General features: G+C 44.3%; 1 protein-coding gene across 11 annotated transcripts in view; it reads right to left on the bottom strand.

The window, feature by feature from the left end:
- RCBTB2 (RCC1 and BTB domain containing protein 2) overlaps positions 1–22,843 on the bottom strand; it is a 1,530,600-nt gene that overhangs the window by 970,261 nt on the left and 537,496 nt on the right. For all 11 annotated transcript variants that reach the window (XR_011284121.1, XM_069639837.1, XM_069639845.1 and 8 more), the window contains one exon: positions 1,640–1,798. Coding sequence is in view for 10 of the 11 variants with exons in the window: in XM_069639837.1 (XP_069495938.1) it covers positions 1,640–1,798 (159 nt within the window). In the remaining variant the exon portion in view is untranslated. The remainder of the gene's footprint in view (positions 1–1,639; positions 1,799–22,843) is intronic.

Raw genomic sequence — 22,843 nt, 5'->3', positions numbered from 1 at the left:
AGTCGCCTCTCGGCTCGTCGGACGAAGGTTTCTTCGACGAGGTAGTCAATGGGGATTTTTTGGGGTTTTTACCTACTGCCAATTTCCCCTTTCACTCCTTCACAGCCTTTCCGGTCATTCATTGGCACTTGGAGCAGGCCGAGGTCTTATGCTCCACCCTGAGACACCACAGACAAACTCGCTGTGGGTCGGTTATCGACATCATAGAATCCCAATCTCGACACATCTTGAACCCGATCTTCGGGGTAGTAGGTGTCGAGGAAGAAGACATTATCCCGAAAAACAAAGGAAGCGCAGCGCAATTTCTTCAAGCGTTAGCTTCCGCAGAAAAACAGAACTGAAGCCAACGGGCATTGCGCATGCTATATATGCCTTCGATGACATCATCCTTGAGACGGAGGCCCGAGAGACTGCATTTACACACAGCGTCGTCTGGCAAAAAAAATTCTGAAGCAGCTGAAGCTGTTTATCGTATATCAAAGATGAGGAATACGTGGGAGGACACAATCCATTCGAAAGGAGTCATTCCCTTGGCATTGTGAGAAACACAGTTAAGACCAGGGGAAGGGAGTAATTTCCCCCCCCCCCAATGGCAATGTGAACTTGTTGTTAAAAGCCAGGAGAAAGAAGTCGTTCATCCTGGTGCTGTGAAATGTATTGAGAAACCTGAAGAAGATTGAGGGAAGAGGAAGTCACTCCCCCTAGCCCAGTGAATATAAGACGTTTTCCATGTGCGCTGGTGGAGTGCCAAGTAAAGAAAGCTTTTTGAGACTCTTTGATTTTGTCCTTTTTGGATGAACTTTCCCTTTTTTATCATCTGAAAATGAACTTTGCCTTGTCATCCAGAAGAAGGGAGCCATTCCTCTGGACCAAGAAGTATACTACATTATTTAGTTTGAATCAGCGTGTAAGGGAAGGAAATCGTTTTTTGACACAAACTGTGGACTACTTGTTTGACGGTCACCCTGACGGAATCCTTAGTATTTGGTTGAGGCAGAGAAACCCCTCTTAGTAATAGACACAGGTAGGGTTTTCCCTTTTATTTTACATAATAAAAGTATTTAACCAAAAATACGGCACCTGTGTGTCAGTCTCCTAGTTCTACACCCTTACAGACTACACTAGTGTTTTTATCCAACGTTGTGAAGCCCCAGTGAAGGTGAAATATCCCTTTGAATAGCGCTTTGGTTTGGGAACGATCTGCCATGGCACTTATGTCATGTGGCTTTCAGATGAGATTATAACCATTGGCTCCACCCATCAGGGCTGGGAGAGGCAAAGGGATATAGTTAGAAGGCACAATTTGATTTTCAGGACATGCCATGAAAGGTACAACATTGCGTCAAAGCTTTTCTAAATGCCTTTTTAAACCTTGCTGCCCCAAAATGTGTTCGAAATCAGATGAAATTACCTAGGGACGGATTTCTGAATGTAAATAAATTCAATCTTAACAGAGTACTGCTTTACCTTCTGAACAGCACTTTAGGAATCTCTAACATTTTTCATGATATGCTATCCGGTATATCAATAAATATGAATCTAGGAACAAAAGTACAGTGATGACTGATGTAAAGGGAACAAAACTCATAAAATATATGTTTATGCACATATCTGCCAAAAGACAATTGTTTAAGCTTACCTCTCCACTGTCTACTAAGGCCATGGAACTCATCTGGCCACATGCAATATCAACAACCACTTTATTCTGTAAACAGCTGGTAACTCTTCGTGGGGTTGGTTGGTTGGCGGTTGAACCGGATCCAACTTGTCCTGAATTGTTGTAACCCCAAGCGTAAACCTGTTGGGAGAGTGCATCAATTAATTGGTGCTTATACTTTAATAGTGAAGCAAAAAAAGATATTGATGGATCGCTCATCATAAGTAGCTATTTATCGGCTGTACCTTAGACCGGCAGTCCTCAAACTGTGGGGTTGGTCCTGTCGGGGGTAGTGGGGGGGTGGTTTAAGGATGTCATGGGGGTTGGGTGGGGCACAAGGCTCTTAAAAGGACTACAGTGACATAAGCACTTATATCTTATGAGGGAGAGGCTGAAACAATATTTTTACTCAAAGGGGACTGTGTATTAAAATGTTTCAATACCATTGCCTTAGACTTTAGTACACTTTATCAAAAGGAAACAGAATCAACTGGCAAAACCACAAAACTCACAATCTAGATGACAAGATACAACGTTGTAAAGCAAATACAGTTAGCCTGAGATAAATGTTTCAAATAAGTAGACGGTATGAACAGTGATCAATGTTAAGGATACAATGAGCTTTACCCAACTACATAAAACATGTCCTGCTACGCATATCATCCTATTTGAATTCTAAAATGCAACCCCTATTCATCGCTTGAAGGAAATCCTGAAATTCTGGCCATATGTTTTGTGATCCAAAATTAAAAGCACATCCTCCAAGCAAGTCGTATAAGGAACATATAATAATTCTCCAAAACACAGTATCTTTGGGGTCTTGCTCTACCATAGCGAAGAGTAATGTGTTACATCCCCATTTTAAAGCAAAATCCTTGGTTTTACCTGTTTTCCCTTGAATGTCAGATTCTCATGACTCATTAATGATATAATTATAAGTTGGCTCCCACATCACAAATACAGAGGCCAGCATTCGGTGCTTACCCAAAGAAGTCTTTTTAGTCACTGGGTGTTCACAGTGGCCCCTTCCCGACAGCAAACCTGTGTCATGAAAAGAGATAAGTGTGCAGCAGATGCCCACACAACAACCCATTTAGTAAATTGTAACACAATGGCGAATAGTTATTAAAAATGTAGGTGTTTTGGTATTGCTAAGGGACGTAGACCTGGAGGCGCACTACAAGCCATCTGCTAAATCAGCTACATTACTTACGCATTTCCTGGTTGCTGCCAGAATAGTGCTGGCATGTAATTGGAAGTTCCCTATCGTGCCTGACATAAGAGACTGGTGGGTAAAATGGTGGCTTGTTGTAGTTAAGTGCAAAATTGAAGCCACCCTAAAGGGTGAAATGTCCACTTTTCTCAGAGTGGGAACCTTTCATTCAGTTTGTATCAGAATGATAACACAAGCATCATGTTAAGCCACATGATATGTTTTTTTTACATTTTTGTGATGCTACATGCTGTTTATGTTCACCTGGCAAATATTTTATTGGATTGTCAACTTTTCATCTGAAAGTATACTGGTGTCAGATGGAGTCTATGCAGACTACGAAGTTGAGAGATAACCAAATAACAGGAAGATTAAGTGATTTTTCATGGATCAAATAGCTGTGGTCAATTGGAGAAGCTAGGAGGACCTGGATCTTCTTATGTCAAAGGTAACAACTTTAATGCTAGACTACATCTTTCCCTTTTACATTTATGTGAGCACATTATATTTGTGGTCAGTTTATTTCTATAGATGTCCACATTTGGCAGCTAAGGAAATGTGGACTTCAGTGAGCTAAACGGAGATGCCTAAAATCATATAGATTTGGTCTTGTGAGAAAAGCCACGATTAGAGTCCATTAGGGAGCGTAGTCTAGCAAGCATTGCGTGGAGTGGACGCAGCCTTAAAAGGCTCCCAGTTGTATTTCTTTTACCCCTCCCCTGCAGTTGTGTGTGGTCCATTGGAAGTCAAGGGTGCTAGGGGTTAATGAGTAATGCCCACCCGCAAGCTCAGTGGGTGGCTCAAAATCTGACTCGGAGAAGCAGAGCAGCAGCGAGAGAGCGGCTAAGGTGGCCGCCAGAGACGAGGAGGGGGACTGTTGAAAGGGAGACCGGAGGTGCAGTGGGGTTGTCACAGCTGGAAGGTGTCAGAGTGGGGAGGAGGTATCGGGAATCTGCTTTTCCCTCAACAGCAGTGGAGGACCCAGTGCATCGCCAGCTCAGGGTAGGGGAAGATCATGCCAAGGGCTGCCAACCCTCATTGAAGCTGCCCCCCATAGAGTCTGGGTGATCAAAGGCCCACAATCTGTCGAGACTTCCAAGAGGGAGGGGATGAGGCAGCCAGATGGAAGGTCATCTATGCCGGTTACGGCAGTCTGATGCTTTGCCATCATGTGGGGAAATGGGCCGGTGGAAAGGTGGGAGTTGAGTGCTCCCTGTCCCCTACCACATCAGCTCCTCCTCCTTCGGTGATTGAACCTGGTGTACTGTGGGGGTGAAGAGGGTGTTGTAAGGTCCTCCCGCACAATTTTCATTTCTGGAAATGTTTTACCTTTCTTAGCTTGAATAAAAGCACACCAGTGAGCTCATGGGCTTATAAAGCTCAGAAATCCCAGCGTACGTTGGCTTTTCACTACCCTAGTTGTCTGGCCATGCAGATTGACTGTTAAGGCATACTGGGGCTATCCCGCCCTGCCTATGTTTTAGGAGAAGTCATAGAACAGCCTCTGCCCTCTAGGGCTAACCAGTGGCAAAAGAGAGAGCATTGTCTGGAGGAAATGACTGGTGGGACCCACAAGTAGGCCCTGTGGTCTAATATTGAAAAACGACCTCGACAAGGGGGAAAGATTCTGAATAACGCTAGAAGAAGGAACAGGTGGAGGGAAGAGCAGTGATGAGACCAAGGTGGTCAGCAGGGGTCTGAAGAGCTTTCCCAGACTCTAATGATGGAAATAGACAAACAGCATTGGAGAGCAAGATCGGGGAACTGGGGACCAATATTCTGCTGCTGAGGGCATATTTTAGGAGGATCACAAGCTGGACAAAAGGGTCAGAGGATCGCTTCTCCACAATGGAGGACAGTGTGTTGGCTATGAGTGGTCATGTTTCTGTACTGCAAAGTTGGTCTAGCAGTTTGGAAAAACAAGTGGAGGATGCCAACTGTTGTTCCAGGAGAAAAAATATCAGGACAGTGGGTCTGGCGGTATAAAGTGATTCAATTGAGCTATGCCTTCAAAAATGGCTAGTGGAGATACTTGGGAAGAAGGGACTTTTGGTTTTCTCTTCTGTAAAGAAGGCTCAACACGTGCCAACAATTCCATCCGCCTCCCAGGGCTTTTCCAAGGCTAACCATAGTGAGGCTCCAGAATTACATGAAGAGGGATGACTGATTCAGGAACGATGGGCCTGGTGATGGTGACAATGCAAGGGTATTGTCCCGGAACTTCACAAGAGACGTGTAAAAACAGATAGTCATATAAGTGGGGAGAACTGTGGAAATGAGAGCTGAAATACAGGTTTCTATTCCTGGCCACACTGATAATGCAGCAGGAAGAAAATCGCTTGGTTCTTCAGTAGCCCAAAGGACAAATCCAATTGGCTGGAGAGGATGTAAAGTAGTGAAAGGGGGGGAGGGGTAAAAGGGTCCTGAACTCAGGGCGAGTGTTCAAGATGAGGTTGCTATAGACCAGAACACTAGAACATCAAGGAGAATAACTGTAGTGGAGGATGGTGCCCTCACTTTACAGTTGCCAATGGAGGACATATGGGGCCACGTTAACACTGATCCCCTGGATTCTATAGAGAACACACATTTTTTTTAAACTGCTTTTGCTCCCAAATAGTCCAAATCCTTCAATTCACTAAGAAACAGACTGACACAATAGTTTTAATACCAGTTCTTTAATGGGTAAGGCTATGGGCTTCACGTAGTCTTGAGAAGTTCAGGGATGCAGTCCTACAAGTAATGAGTTTAGAAGGAGAGAGGTATTTACCATGGGTAGCGCATGTCAAGAACTTGCTTGAAAAAGTTAATCTGGGTGCCTATTGGTCTGACCCTACACTTATTAGCAGGGCAAGCACCGCCAGTCAAGAGCGCCGCCATGCTTCGATCAAAAAGGCGCCTGGCAGAGGCATGCAACTGACTCAGATATGGGCCTGAGTATCTCTCTAGTAAAATGAACCCTGGATATGAAAAGTACATGGATATAATGCATCCTCCTTGTGCTAGAGCACTCTACATGAAACAAAGGACAAATATTCTTAATGTTGCCAGCTATACCAGCAAATGGAAAAGCACAAATACAAGAAGCTGTCGAGCATGCAGGTTTGAGCCAGGAACTATTGTACACTTTATGCTCTTTTGTGAGGACTACACAGTGTTGCAAATTAGCTTTTTTGAAATCCAGTGTTTAATCTCGCAAATATCCACAGTGTTGAGGATGCTAAAATGTATTCCAAATCCATGCACTAATTGAATGCAGTTTATATTATCGCTAAATGTGCCCATCTGACCTGGCTTGTAGTGCACAATATCTTAATTGATTGAACGTCTTGTTAATATCAAAATGGTCAGTTTTATGGGGTTTTTTTAAAATACTAAGGTTTATGTATTTTCTAAGTGATTTAATATCTATGGCAATGTAGTGCCATGTTTTATGCTTGCTGAAGATTGCATGGCTTACTTATTGAATGTGTGTTTTTGTTATATTTACCTACATTTCCTTGTGCTTAACCAATGTTATCTAATTGCTATGCGACCTGCCTTATGACCAATGTAGAATAAAGGTTTATTGACTGACTGACTGACAAACCTTGCTTGTGATAAATACAAAGTCTGGGAGCCCCTCTACCGAGAACGAACATGGCCAAATAACCTGTTCTAGTATCAACAACAACCACCCCAGACCTGTGTTTCGGCCACATTGGACCTCCTTCGTGAGCTGAAGTTGTGCCTCTAAGCACAGTGAGCAAGGGGTCCATGTTTGGATTACCCTAGGTATGAAACTGTGCTGCGTAGGGTAGACCACCAACAACCAGACACAAAAAAATAATCCTCTAAGAAAAAAGGCTTGGTGCATCTCTTGCAAGGGTGTCAGTAGGGGCATTTAATCCTGACTGCCATGGAGTGCACTGATTAGTTCAAGGCAAAGCAACACATGATAACAGGAAATGCTGTCACCCATGACGCATACAGTATATGATACTCATTCCCCAATGTCATTGACTATCCCCAATGTACATACCACCTGCTCCCTATAGGACATCGGATGATTGGTTGCAGTTACTCTATGCCAGTCCCCTTCCCTGTGGACTTCGGCCTTGCCACCTCAGGTTCTAGGAACATGTTTGGTGGCCCATGTAAGAATGTTTCCCTCTCCATGAACATCTCAAGAGATGTGCACCTGGTAGTTAGACATGAGCTCAGTGGATACTTTTGAGGTCAAATTAGCCCTCTGAAATTGGAAGCGCCTCATCTGATCCCAGAAATGGAGGGGTCCCCGCCGTCCCTCCGCGGCACAGACCTGGGTTTGTTGGCATCATCCTGTGCACCTCATAGTACAAATCACAAGATATGATGATTTATGCTCCCCCCTTTGGCAGCTGCCCCCTCACCGGGCCTTCACCTGGGCCTCTCCAAGACCCCACCAATCAGTCAAATAGAGAGGGATTTAGGTATTCTGCTTGTGGGCATCTGGCTGTTCAAATAGAGTGACCATTATCCTGGGGGTGCTAGTTCTCCAACTCTGGGTTGATGTCACAACCTTATCCCCACCAAGGGCTCACGGGACCCTAAGGACCTTATTCGGATCCCTTCGGATGCCTAGGAGCCAGTCCTGGCACTGTTGGCATAGGAGACGCTTGCTGGGACGGGGTTTCTATGAGCAGAGGACAAGCATGGCCGCCCCCATGCGGAATACTGGAGAACTGCATTCTGTGGTCTAGCCTACAGGGAGGGCCCGCCCCAAAGACAACTGGGATACTGCCTTGCTATTTAAACCACGCCCGATCAAGAGCACGTGCTTCGCGTTATTCTGACTAGCAGCGTGACGCTCATCTGATCCTGCCCTTACCTGCTCTGCAGCATCCATCGGTTTTGAACTCTTCCAAGGCAAGAACCATCACCATCCTTACCTGCTCTGCAGCTTCCATCGGCTCCGAACTTATGCAAGGCAAGAACCATCGCCATCCTTACCTGCTCTGCAGCTTCCATCGGCTCTGAACTTATCCAAGGCAATAACCATCGCCATCCTTACCTGCTTAGCAGCACTCATCGGGTTCAACATCATCCGAGGCAAGATTCATCGCCATCCTTACCAGCTCCACTGGTCGCCCGGAAGGCCAACATCTTCAAGACATCTTCATCTCGTTGGACTCTAGGGAAACAGCCTCCTCCAGGTCCTCGCGACCTACAGTACAAAACACAGGTTAGCCACTTGTTAGGACGCTCCCAGCGCCGCTTGGTGTTCTTACCCGTCTTAACCGGGCGTCGACTTCTACTGCAGCGCTTGCCACCTTCAACAAGAAGTGAGAAAGACAATATTGCAAATTCAACTAAGGACTTGCTTGCATCTAAAAGACATTGCTTTCGCCAGAAATACTTACCTGAAAGAAGGAGATGCAGCCGGTCTGAACTCCGGCCCTCGCCAGTGAAGAAACTCGGCGGAGCGGTGCCACCATTCGACGCGCCCCTGCACAGCGCGGCAGGACGGAGAGAGCACCTTTATAGAGAACCAGGTGAGAGACATTCCCTGGGGAACTGCGAGGGGATCCCGGGAGGAGGGTTGCAAGGAAAGGACTGAAGCTTATCTCCCCCTCCTGTCTTCCAGAGTCGTCCCTCGATTATCCAGGTCCCAGGACAGGCGAAGTGTTCCCGAGAGCATTCCAGCTATTCGAGAGGCGCCCCCGTGGACCAACAAGGTGAGCGTTACAGTTGAGCTCCTTTGGCAGCTTCAGACCACTGCCCCCGCTTCTAAGAGATCATGCTTCAGCGACATGCATAGCCTCACCCGCACTTAGCTATCTGCATTCCTTTCTGATTGCACAGGCCTGCAACATGAGAGAAAGTATGGTCTAACTGTCTGGCTCAAAGGCTTTCACGCCTAATGTCTGGGCTGGGAAAGTATTTGTTCTGGGTGGCAAAATAGGTTATTACTGTTACCGGAGCCTGGGCCTTCCTAGGCCTCGTTTTTAATATGGCATAGCTTCAGTTCCCTGTCGCAGGACAGGGCTGGCTATTACAAGGTTCATTCATATCCCTTACTACTATATTCCCTGACCCCACAGGTACACCCCCCTCCCAGGAACCTTCTTAGGACGCATAAAACACTGCACCCTTACCCCGCACACTACCCTTATGTCGCCTTTTGCTTACCTCCCTCCCCCTATTTTTTATTTTTTATTTATAGTGTAATTGGTTAATTAAAACCTTAAACACTTATACGAATATACAAATATACTGTCATTAAAACAGATACATATTCAAACATGTTAAGAACATATTAACACATATTAAAAACATTTGTACATAGAAGCATAGATTAATGGTAGTCTAGGTCAGTTGTTCAAGTTAAGTGATAAAGTGCAAATGGTCAATTTCAATTTCCTTTTACATAATCCACATGTCATTTTTATATTCAATAATCTATTAGTCCTGGAAACCCAAAATGCAAAAATACTAAAATAGAGGTAAAAATGGCATATTATAAAAAAACTTTACAAAGGCCTAAGGACATTTAAAATGCTACCATTGATTTCCAGTATAAATTTGGTTAGATAATGCTATTGATCAATTTAGATCTCTGAGCCTCCAGTCTCCTTAAGTGAGCCAAAATAAGCTAACTCAAGAAGTTATAACATTCTCCCATTTCTCAACAATCTCTTTCCAAATATAAAACACTGCACCTACATACATCAAGGCAGAGGCCATGTAAATACTTGACCAAAACTGAACAGTTGATATCATCTTTAGGTCACAAGTCAAGTCTTTATATCACCTATAATATAGCTTGGATAATTTGTTACAATTAGTAAGTAGGTGTCTAATAGATTCCAGCTCATCTTTACTCAGTCTGCATATTCTTTTCTCCCTTGGGATTCCTGTCCATCCTCCTATATATTCCAAACATGGGAGTTGGTTAAATCTTAATAGCATAATAAATCTAGACAGTTCCATATTTGCAACTTTAAGGATGTAGCTTCTAGGTTTAGACGCTTCCAATCCTTGTAGGCAGTATTCCGTAAATCGCTTTTCATTTCCCAGAGAATCTAAATTGTTGCACATATCCCACTGTATGGCTTTCTTTTTCTAAGTTTTTATAATAAATTCTGGCTTAATCATTTCATCAGAGAGTGTATAGTTTATGTCCTTTAAAAAGCAAGTGGCCATATATAACAAATCTTTCATAAAACAATGATTATCCTTTTTGATCATGCCACTGCCTACCAATTGAATAAACCATCTTCTATATGGGATAGCATTCTGATATATAGCTTGCAACAATTTAGTTTCCATAGTGTGGTGAGGGAGGAAAGGCGTAGTTCACATCTAATAGCGGCCATAGGAGTAGCTCTAGGGAGTCTCAATGCTGGTTTCCAAAATTTGCCTTCTATTTTTTTCCAACTGTGCCAAAAATCTCAAAGGTAAAGATTCTAGGACATTAAGTGCACCCGGTATAATACAGCTTTTATAAATTTCCATTAGGCCTTCCACTGAATAACCTCCTTTAATGGAAATGTATGATCTGATCACATTCCATTTTCTGGAGACCTTAGCTGCTATCACCTCATGATAGTAGTTAATGGAGGGTTTTTTACATATTGGCATACCCAAGTATAGGTAAGCATCTACTATTTCAATCACTTGTGTATCAATTTTCCATTGATATTTCAATTGTCTACATTTACCATGGTTTCCCCCAAAGATCATGATTTTAGTTTTTCCCACATTAATTTTAAGATTATTTTCTGGCGCCACTGAGCGCAATGGCTGGTGGTGCACTTCAGCCATTATATCAAATCCAATCCCTTTGTATTCATCATATCCTCTTCCTCCATCCACCCCCCTTTTCACTCTGCTTGACCATTTCCATGTGACAATATTACATTAATTCTTGGGTTCTCTGTACATGAATAAGTTAATTTGTGTGAACATTGGTTCAAACAGTACCCTCTCCAAAAAGGTCCCCTAGTGTTACACCTGCCACTTTAACTCCCCCATTTATATGCCCCAACCATATAATTTGACCAAATGTAAAAATGCTGAATCCTAAAAGAAAGACAAAACATATACATATTAACATACATTACTGTGCAACAATGATGAGAAGATAGTGTCTGCATTGACTGTTGACGTGGCTTTGCCTTTTGGAAAGTGCAGTGTATCCTAACTAGTGCAGCAAGAATAGTTTCGAAACAGTTCATAAATATATTAGCATCTGGCCCTCATAGAATAGTGGCCGACAATACTGGTGGATCGATGGATGAGCTGAGATGGTCTTGCAGCGTATGTCCAAGCAAGTCACTGTGCATAAGTCATTTCAGTATACAGTCATCAACGTGCTATACATGCATAAAAAAAAACACAACACTGCAGATCTTTGTACTATCGTTTTACACACGGAAGGTATTGTATGGGAAGACCGCCAGACATCCGAGAGGTATACCCAATACTGCAATTCCTTCACCTTGACTGCAAATGGAGTGGCATACACGACCGTAAATGGACCCATGTACCATGGCTCGCTCCTCCTCTGGACAAAGTTACACACAAACAGTGTCCCCTGGGATCAGCTGGATAGGTGGCGAGTTTGCAGATTCTGGAGCAGCGCCTGTTGTTGTCTTCTGAGGGGCTCGGTCCTATCTGTTAAGAGATACATTTTGTTGACTTCATCAAGGCAGAGAGATATACTTTAACTTCATCCCCCAAGATTGACACAGCCCTGTGAGCATCAGAAGCACTTCAAACTGGTGGCAATGGTGTATGCATGCGCTGCCCAGTCACTATTTCATGAGGGAAAAGCTGGTGATCCTTACAGGGTTGCATCTGCATGGTGAAAAGGGCCAAGGGCAAACAGTGAACCCAATTCTTCTTAGGGGTAACACACAGTTTAGACAGTTTGGCCTTAAAAAGGCTGTTTATTCGTTTGACAGCGCCGTTGGCTTGAGGGTGGAACAGAACTGTTATCTCCTTAAACAGCTTGTTAAATAATTGTGCGCCATTATCTGATTTTAGCACACTCCACATCGGGGGAAACACTTCCTTCACTAAAAGTGTGGCCGCAGACTTGGCGGTTGGATGCACACATGGACCAGCCTCAACCCAACGGGAGAAGGGGCACACCACAGCAATTTTATACCAGAGGGTTTTGCACCGTTATCCCATGTCGGTGTAATCAACGTGGAGCTCACAGAACACCCAGCAGGGCAATGTGCCTCATGAAGGCCGTAGCGTTTGCTCAGTATTGTATGTTTGGCAGACTATGCAATTTTATATGAACACATTTCTCAATTCTTAAAGATTAGGCACATACCAGTCCTCTTATGTCCACAGTGATACACTGCTTCGACACATGGGAGGGGTATTGTAACTGTTCAAACGCGACCATCACCAACTCGTGGGGCATTACCACCATACCTGTAGTGCACTGCCACTATATCAAGTCTGTGGGGGACTGTACACACCCTATCTTTTTATATAACACTTTTTTCCCTGTTGTGGTGCTAGGGCCTGCAGTTCACAAATCTGGGTAATTGGTAAGGAAGTATATGGAGCTGACAACTGTAACTGCATACTTGCAGGTCTAAGGGCATTCAGAAACATCTGGTACTGAGAGATAGATGCAGTGGCAAATCTAGCCTGCCACAGCATTTCCGAGGGAGAACGCGTCTGTTGTTCGTATGTGCGGCGCATTTCCCCTCTGCTACTAGAGTGTGCCGCAACAGGGCATAAATCAATCTGTCCAACAGGGCAGCATGATGCACGGGGGACCATCTGCTCTTCTAAATGCCTCCCTTTTCAATCAAGACAACCTGAATGAACTGTGTTGTGACATAGGCTGAGTCAGAAGAGATTGTCACTCTGCAACCCTGTGATGCCTCCAGGGCTTAAAGTGATCAGTTCAGCAACTTGGGCCAAGTAGTGCATGGGTAATCTCTTTTGCACTAGTACTTCATATTCTCCATCTACTAAACGGACCACTGCAGCCCCCATGTGCCTCCTACCCATCTCTTGGTCAACAGTTGCTACCCCATTAACAAAGAACACCTCTCCATCATGAGGGACTTCATTTCGTGCATCTAACATGCTACTGTAATATGCCAAGGATTTATGGCCCATCGTGCTTCTCCGAGTCAGAACTGCGGTCATCATCTGCCCGTCTGAATGTGAAAAGAGATAACAATCTTGTGTGTAGTCCAGTGTTGCTAGGACAGGGGCGTTGGCAATAACATGTTTCAACTCTTAGAAACTAGTGAGCATTTCCTCAGTCCATGACCAGAGAGGTTACAGTATGTTGTGCCACAGGGCGCCTGTCTCTCACCAGCCCTTTTTAATGTATTCTGTCGCCTGTTATGCAATCTCCTAGACACATAGGGAGATCATTCGTCTAACTATGCTGACGACACCCAGCTGATCATAAGTGTTAGTGATGACTATGAAAAAGACTCTTAGCAAATCTCGGGGATATATAGTATTATCCAAAGCTGGATGACCAACAATGGCATGTGCCTTAATACAGATAAAACAGCTACTTATTTTTGGCTTAGATCAGGCACGCTCAAATCTTGATGACAAATACTCTGGCTTTCTGATCCAAAACCATTGCTTAGTACCGTCATGAATGTTAAGACCTTGGGTGTCGTGCTTGAGGCCTCGCTCAATGCAGATGCACAGATTCATCACACTACTAGTAAGGCACAATACCACCTGAGACTACTTGGGTTAGTTAAACACTTCGCCTTGCACCACCATAGTTTGTGCATGGATTATGCCATGCATAGATTATTGTAGTGCTCTACTGGCTGGTGCAGGTAAGGGTTGTATTCAAAAACTTAAACTCTTGTGAAATGATGCTATGCGCATCATAAAAAACATACCCAGGAGAGAACACATTTCAAGGCACCGTAAAAACCTACACTGCCTTTCTGTAGAAGCCATAGAAGCCAGGATTTGTTTTAAAGTATGCACTGTGGTGCATAAATGCCTCTACGGCAATGCACCTACTTAACTGAAAGACTCTAGTGTCTCTTGTCCCAAGATAGTAACAGGATCCAGTAACTCCACTCATTTGGTCATCCCAAAGAGCAAACGAGTGAAGGGTCTGGGAAGGTCTTTCCAGGTGCAGGCGGCATGTCTATCGAATAACCTCCCAAAAGACATTTGCAGAGACATCTTTTAGAAAACGCTTGAAAACAGTTATTTTTGAATAAATAGAGTTTGACTCTTGATGCTGAACTACTTCATCTGGCCTTTTGCGCCCTGATGCCCGCGGGTGCCGGCGCACTATAAATATACAAAAAATAAATGTAGTTGTGCTCCTTGCTTTCTGGGCGTCTTTGAGTGCCTGTAGCAGTGTCCGTGTGTAAGTCATCTAGTGGAAAAAATTCATGCCCTGCAATAATTACATAACCCTAGAAATGTCTGCATCTCTAACTGGCACTGGTTGGGGCGCGCTGCTAACCGCTGCAGCATGCTCTAGTGTGATCTTTCCATGAATTGAAATAAGTTGATCGAGATATAGTACCTCCTGTTGGCAGTACTGCAGCTTCGCTCTATCCACTTTGTACTCCTCGTCAGCAAGCATTTGCAATAAAGTAATAGAATTGTCTCTGCACTGTTGTTCGTTGGTGCTACATACTAAGAAATCATCCACATATTGAATGATGGTGCTTGATACGTGTATGTTCCCCAAGTCTGTGTGTAGTACCCTGTTCAAGATACCATTTTAACTGTGTTGCTGGGAACATGGGGAAGGGAACCCCGAGTATTGGTTGAGACTATATCCTCTAGAATCCAAGAAAGGTAACTTTAAGACTTTTTGTGGAATTGCTTTATACTTTGGTAAGGGAGCTGGAAGTAAGCTGCGAGCTAGAAGAAGCTCATACCTTTGTGTTGAACACTGTTTTCCTGTGGTTGCTGACATTCCTATACATTGTACAGATTTAGTTGTTAGAGCAAGTATAGGTTTTTGACACAGATTGCTAAATTGAACTCTTTGACTCCGACTTTCCTTAGTTTCATTTAGGTAGGGAATTCCGACCTTAGCATAGGGCAAGTCAGGCCTTTTTCCATGCTGACTTTTAAGTTAATAAAGTATGTTATTGTAATTCTGGATTTGTTGTCTGTCTTGCTTCAGGATGCCTTCACACTCACCTCACATCTGCCTGTACTGCCCGGTGCTCTGTTTGTGTGTCCTGTAAGGCTGCTACTACTTCCCCTTCTACTGATATAGTCACTAACCTTTTCTGCACCTGTTTAGTTTCTTCCGTTTGTACTCTTTGGGCCATTTACTTCTCCTTTTTACTCAATGGTTTGCAATGGTGTATGATTATCGACTGCATCTCCGCCCACCCCTTTGCCTCGATCCCCACTATTTTGTCAAGTGCCTTTTGCACCTCCTTGGGGAGCCCTTGTTTGACCACAACCACAAAATAAAAGAATGGGATCGCTCGATCCCATGACTCAACAGTGTCTGCCCTCCACATCTCTTGTGTCTGTAAAATATAATGGACAGGATCTCCATCATCCTGCATTGCATGATGGACTGAAGGTCTGGGGTGTCTGGGTAGGCATGCCGCAAGGCTGCCTTCACCTGCGCCCTAATATCATTAAAACGGGCCCCATCATGAATGTTGTCCCCTAACCGCACTGCAGTATACCCTGCTTTCACCCATATGTCGTCTGCCTTATCTCCAAGAATCGCAACAAATACATTTTTAAAATCATCTGCAGCTAGAGTAATTCTGGCTGCGTAAATCCATTTCCCTGCACCTGCAGTGAGAGATGGCAGTGCTTTAATTAGGTTATTTTTGTCCATGTGCGGCCATGGCACATACTGAGGGGTCAGACATTTGGGGCGACAATTTAGTAAAGGCTTTTCAAAAGTAGCCAATTCATTAACTTAAAAGGGTGTGACAAACGCCTCTCTATCCCTAACCTAAAGAGGATTTCCCTCTTTAATGTCCAGATTAGATTACTGTAACGCCCTGTACTCGGGTGCCAATAAATATGCTACGGATATAATCCAAAGATTGTAAAACAATGCCATAAGAGCAGCTCTTAATATCTCAAACAGAGAGCACATTTCTAATTTTAGAAGAGATGTTCACTGGTTAAAAATAAATGACAAGATCTTCCTCAGAACAGTTTCACTCACTTCTAAGTGTTTGAATAACTTAGCGCCTCCATACCTGTCGGAAAGAATTAACAGGAGAACAGCTACCCGCTCCATGAGATCCACCAATGCCTTCATGCTTGAGATCCCCAGATTCAAATGTACCACGGCTGGTGGCACTAGCTTTCCAGTCAAAGCAGCGCAATCTTGGAACACTCTCCCACCTGACCTCAGAATGGAACAACCTTACCCTAAATTTAGACGTAATGTACTCAAATGGCTGCATACTAATGACTCATAACCTGCTTTGCCTATACCCAGACTATAACCCCTCCACTCATACCTGCCACGCCCGACCACACTCTTGTATCGGCCTATGTATCACTTAATTTGTAAGCACCTGCCTCCACTCTACTGTAACCGGAGGTGGCAGTATTATATATTCTCTGTATGTACGTATATTTATGCATACATGTGATATGCGTTGTAACTAAGCTTTAAGTCTACATGTACTGTTGCGCCCAGCTACCTAAGGGTTTGGTGCGCATTAACAAACAAACAAAAAACAAACCTGGATCCCTCCTCTGTCCGTACCAGTACACTAACCGTCAATATAGAACACCAAACAAACCTACTATGTTTCGTTCCCACGCCCCCTTTATATTGGGTGGGCAGATCCCAGGCCCACTCAATATACAGAACCTCTACCCTTATTCCTTTTTTCTCCTGTAACGTAGGCATGGTATCACAAGTATGGCACTGACACAAATGGTATAATTTGTAAAACCTTTATTGAAGTTTTCAATGGGGTTGGATAAACTCCTACTTCACCCTATAGCTAGGATCGGAGTAGTCTCGACCATCAAATAATAAATAAAACTGTCCTAGTTGAGTCCGTCAAATCAAAATGGCGTAAACTAACAAAACCGAATGCCTGCCCTACCTCTTGTACAAAGAGTGTCTAAAGGAGAACATGTACACAAAGGAACATCAGTGGTCAGATATAAAGAATAACGGTGGCTGAGTCAGCTCTCCTCCCCACGTTAGACAGCACGGTGTAAGGCGGTCCCCGTAGGCAGGATGAGACACTGGCTGAGATTCTTAACACAATGGCAGTTTGAAACGTGAACCGCGGCCCACCTGGACTTCAACAGTTCAATAAAAAGTTCACGCTGGTCCCCCTCTGTTGGGCTCAGACCTTTCAAAGCAAATGTTCACAACACTTGCAAGGGTTCCCTTCCCCAAGCTCAATTCACATCTTATAGGGGTTCCCTTCCTCTAACTTATAACACTTCCGGTCTCCATCAGTCAGGCTGGGACCGTTTCTGTCAAAGATTTTCGAATGTGGTGGCTTTTTCTACAGACCTCCGCAGGACCATTTCGACTTTACAGCTTTCAACTCACACTCTTGTGTTATTTGCCCCAGTGCTTCCTGGTCTGGGTAGTTTACTGTCATAAGTGCCAACGTTCAACGTTCACCTTTTACTCTCCCCTGTTCTCTGGGTAAATTTTGATCACTTCGCTTTTACAGTTCATTCACTTTTTTGCTACAAACATTTCACCTTACACAGAGACTTTCGAGTGGGCTACTTCCTTTCGCCGGACCATTCTGTTAATCAGTATCGCTGGCTTTACAGCTATCGTTACTGCAAAGCTCATACACAGGTCTGCCTTTCTTCGCATCTCATCCATACGTGTGCAGCCTTCAATTGTGCGATATAACGTTGCAACTTCAATAGTTCCTTAGCACACACTGGTCGTTCATGTCGCTTGTTAACACACCGGCTGTGTGTGTTTCTTTCTTGTCTTTACAGTTTTCCAATTCACAAGTCAAGGTTAGTACCACAGGCTTGGCTTCGCCTCCCCAACTCTGACAATCACCCAGGAGACCGTCCTTGAAACACAATGCCACCTTAGTGTTTGGGATTTGGCCTTCTCCACTTCTCTTCCACAGCTTTTGAGGCAATGACCTCCTGCAGGGAACTCCTAGGATTCTCCACCTTTTGCTCTGGTCCCTCGGTCTATTGCTCTGCTCCAGTAGGTTCACCTTCGCCCCAGAAGTTCTGCTCTTACTCATGGTCCACCGTGCTCAGAGTGTGTTTCTATGTTCCGCCTTTATCCTTATGAGGAGACACAATTGGTATCCGATGTATGCACTTAAAGTCAAGTGCCTGACTTTGCCTGACCTGATTAGCGGGACATGTGGAATGTGATATGTAAGGGTTAGCCTCTTTCCCTTCAGTCGCCCTCTTCCTCGGCCCAGTGTTTGAGTAGAAAGGAGAGGCGGGGAGAGTTGGAACATCGGAGAAGCCAATGAAATAGGCTGGGTCATTGGTACAGGAAAGGGGGAATACTGCATCTCACCCCCACTCCCTGAAGACCCCTCACCCAGATGATCCCCGCGCACTGGTCCACCCCTAGGATCTGGATCCAAAGGTGATGGCCGTGCCCTGGCCACCTGAAAGAGAGCCCGGGGACTAGTAGGTGAGACACCCTTTGGAACATACAGTGCTGTCTTCTTCCTCCAATCGGAAAGGATCCCATTACTTCATCATCCTCTTATTCCATCTAATATTTTTTTTTAAATTATATATATATAAAAAAACTAAAACGCCACGTGGTCATTCTGCCACATACCCACACCTCTGTCACTGCATCACTGCTTTCCTCCACACTTCCCAGCTGTCACGCTTATCCCCTTCACGCCTCCCCACGTTATTTTCTCCCACAAAAGGTGCACTTACACCTACGTGCTCTACCAAATTTCTCCGTCACAGAGTCCCATCAACGGCCTGCACAATCAGGGACAGCGCCCCGCTCCAAAGAACAGAGAGGAATTTTGGCTATACGATTCCAGTAAACCACTCCTCGTTAAGCACAAGGGAATGGTCGCTGCAGGTGGGTGTGGCCCCTCCGGATGTGCGCCCAGTAATCCTCTGTCTCTGCTGAGGGGTCTGGGTTTACGTCGAGGTCACCAAATTCTGTAGGGTAGAGCACCAGAGACTAAAAAAACAATACTCTAAGGAAAAAGGCTTGGTGCACCTCTTGCGAGGATAACAAAGTTTTATTTCTTATACAAGAAGAAAAGGGTGCGTCAGTAGGGGCATTTAATCCCGACTGCCAGGGAGTGCACTGGTTAGTTTAAGGCAAAGCAACACATAACGGGCAATGTCGTCACCCATGATGCATACAGTATATGGTACTCATTCCCCAATCTCATTGGCTATCCCCTTTGTACATACCACCCATTCGCTATGGAACATCGGATGATCGGTTGCAGTTACTCTATGCCAGTCCCCTTCCATGTGGACTTCGGCCTTGCCACCTTGGGTTCTAGGAACATGATTGACGGCCCATATAAAAATGTTTCCCTCCTCATGAACATATAACGTGATGTGCACCTGGTAGTTAGGCATGAGCTCAGTGGATACTCTTGAGATCAAATTGGCCCTCTAAAATGAGAGGCACCCCTTCTGATCTCAGACACGCAGGCACCCCCGCCGTACCTCGCCGGCACAGACCTAGATTTGTTGGCATCACACTGTGCACCTCATAATACAAATCACAAGACATCCTGCTCTAGGTTCCCCCCTTGGCAGCTGCCCCCTCCCCAGGCCTTCACCTGGGCCTTTCCAAGACCCCACCAATCAGTCAAATAGTGAGGGATTTAGGTATTCTGCTTGTGGGCATCTAGTAGTTCAAAAAGAGCGATATATATTATCAGTGGGGACGCACTACAATTTCAATGTTATTAATGTGATTTTGTTCATTTCATTGGGTCAACTTGCTATTTCTGGAGCACCTGGAGCACATTTCTGGTGCTCCAGGTGTATGCCCCTGGCCAAGACGACGCAGACTAATGAAATAAATATAGGTTCTGAGAGCTGACTCAAAGAAACACCTGTGCACTCGTGGGGAATCAATCCAAAAGGTTTCTGAAATCTTTCTTGATTATAAATATATATGTATATTTTTATTTTGTACATTGTTCAAACCAACCAAAAAGTAATTAATCAAATTACCCATTAAGGGTTATTAAATCATAATGTCCATTGAACATAGATAGGCACACCTACAAATCATTATAGAACAAATATTCAACTGCATATAAACTCTGCAGTGATTCTGCTTTGTTTGTTTTCAAAAGTGAGCATTATGAGGAAAGTGAGTGTTATTAGGAATAATCTGCTGACACACTACCCATCGGGATTTCGGGTTCTTCTTTCCTCAGGTGAGATAAATGTTATCTTCCTAAAATAATCAAATTGTTTAAATGTTGTAATACGACTTACTAATAGATCATGGGTTTTTTGGAAGATTTACTTCTTGTTAAGTCACACTGAGCTGTATTGGAGATAGAACTTATTACATGGCCGTGGTAGCGGCCATGTAGTTATGGTTAAGTTGCTAAATCCATAGGAAGAGCACTTTTTGGGCAGCTTATAACTTCGCTCCCTTTGGACGAATTCTCACTAAACTTTGCAGAAAGAGTGTATGACCTACTCTGAATTATTTTGCAACATTTGGTGAGGTTTGGTCAAGGGGGGGCAAAGTTATAGGGGAGGTCCCAAAATGTATTCTTTCCCATATACTGAATGGAGAAAAAACGTTGCTCACTCCTACAGCCCAAACCGTTGGATGGATTTTCACCACATTTGCGGCAGGAGCGGCGGCTTGGTCGCGAAAGCGTGCTTTTGTAAATTTGGTGGAAATCATTCCAGTAGTATTTTTTTAAACATCCAAAAAGTAGGTCCAAAATAATTATTGATATCTATGTCCACTACGTGGACCCACTTCCCTGTTTGCATAAGACATGTTCGCTGATTGGTTGGGGTGAAGCGTGAGGTGAGTCACATTCTCTCGACGCGCCCACCGTGTTGGATCCACAGACATCCACGGACAGCGTAGCGTGAAACTGAGCATAAATCCAATTTTGGGGATTGTGTTGAGGTGTAGGAGTGGCTGGAGAGGTTGGGGGAGTGAGAGATGGGTCAAATGCTGTATTTGTTTAAGTGGGAGAAGGATGTGATGTGTTTGCAATATCCGCGGTTACCACGGTTGACTGCAGACATACCTAGCACTGGGCGCATTCTTGGGTATTTTACTATACTCTGATGTTGGTTTTGGGTACTTAGTAGAGCATTGGGTGAAGAGGGTATGTATTGAAGAGTTTGTGTATTGGCTGTAATTATTGTTTCAGAATGTTAATTGAAGTGGATAGGTTTTGAGGTGGTTGTGTTATGTTTTTGGGTTGTCGTCATTTGGCAGGTGTTTGCTTGCATAGGTGTGTTATGCTGCGATGGTTGTGGCCAGGGCCTAGAGTCTTGGGTGCATGCACTGAAGACTCTAGGCCCTGACCACAACCACCACAGCATAACACACCCATGAAAGCAAACATTTTGACTGTGGTATGTGGGCTGCTTAGGGGATATGTTTTGAAAAGTTTGTGTACTGATTGGCAGTACTGTAATAGTGTTTATAGGATAGTGACATGATGTGTGGTAGTTGGTTTGTTGGATTGTGTTCAGAATGTTGGTACTCAAGACTCTAGGCATTTTGGGTTGTATTTATTGGTGAGGTGTTTGTTTGCATGGGTGTGTTATGTTGCAGTGTTTGTGAGTCCAATCATTATATACTTACTGTTTGCTTTGTTGAGGCTGTATGTAAAGTTTTGGCCAGGCCATGTAGTCAAGACTGTAGGGTTTGGCCACAACCACTACATCATAAGATACCCATGCAAGGAAACATTTTGGATTGTGGGCTATGGTCAGGTGTTTACTTGAATGGGTGTGTTATGCTGCAGTGTTTGTGAGTCCAATCATTATATACTTACTGTTTCATTTGTTGTGGTTGTATACAGTTTTTTCATGCCATGGGTAATTGGAGCAGGCATTGTTTTTTCAATCTCTGATAAAGGAAAAGATCACATGTTAGGGTAGGTAGTTTGTAATGAGTTATTGCATTGTATAGTAGACATTTCTGTTCTTTTTCGACCCTCATAGTTAGTACTTTACAAGTACTATGGTTCAAACCACTGTACTGTGCAATTTGCTCAGTTCCTGTGTTTGTTCATGAAATCATTGGGTCTGTGGGAAAAGAAATCCATGCCAGATTTTTAAAAAATCTAGGTTACGTTTAAGGACCTCCTCCGACGGCCGACGTCACCCAATGGGATAAGTAGGACGCACGACGCCCATAGCCTCACTTATAGTTTTTTCCCATAACGTGTGCCACCAGTTTTCTGCCAGTCAGACACACAAGGCCTTGCGGAACGCAAGCTGCAATCGTAAAAGAAATTCTGCAGCGGGGAAGGCAGGGAGGGAGCGATATGGAATACGTCGTCGGACCATCCCATCGAAAGAACGTTACCAGGTAAGAAAGTAACTTGTTCTTCGAGGGGATTGGGTCCTCCCACGTATTCCATATCTATGACAGACTCCCAAAGCAGTACCAAGCAAGGAGGTGGGAAAGACTTTAGAATACAAATTTAGCATGCCCAATCAAATTGCGGAATAGAGAACTGCCTTGCCAAAGGCCAGATCTTGCCCACTGATGGAATCAAGGGAATAGTGACGTACAAAAGTATGTACTGAAGCCCAGGTGGCTGCATCACAAATGTGACGAATAGGAACTCCCCTCTGCAGAGTAGTAGACGCAGCCACTCCTCTGGTAGAATGGGCCCGCAAGCCAGCCGGAGGGTCCTTACCCGCCAAGCGGTAGCACTCGGAGATAGCTAAAATAATCCAACGAGACAAAGTCTCTTTCGTCACAGCTTGTCCCAAACGGTTTCCAGCGTAACCAATGAAAAGTTGATCGTCCACTCTGACCCGGGACATGCGCGAAATATAAAAGCTCAACGCTCTCC

This window comes from Ambystoma mexicanum, chromosome 7q (assembly GCF_040938575.1).
Source record: "Ambystoma mexicanum isolate Mex_15411 chromosome 7q, UKY_AmexF1_1, whole genome shotgun sequence".
Taxonomy (NCBI): domain Eukaryota; kingdom Metazoa; phylum Chordata; class Amphibia; order Caudata; family Ambystomatidae; genus Ambystoma; species Ambystoma mexicanum.
The sequence above is the reverse complement of the archived record's forward strand: the minus strand, read 5'-3'. Positions and strand labels throughout refer to the sequence as shown.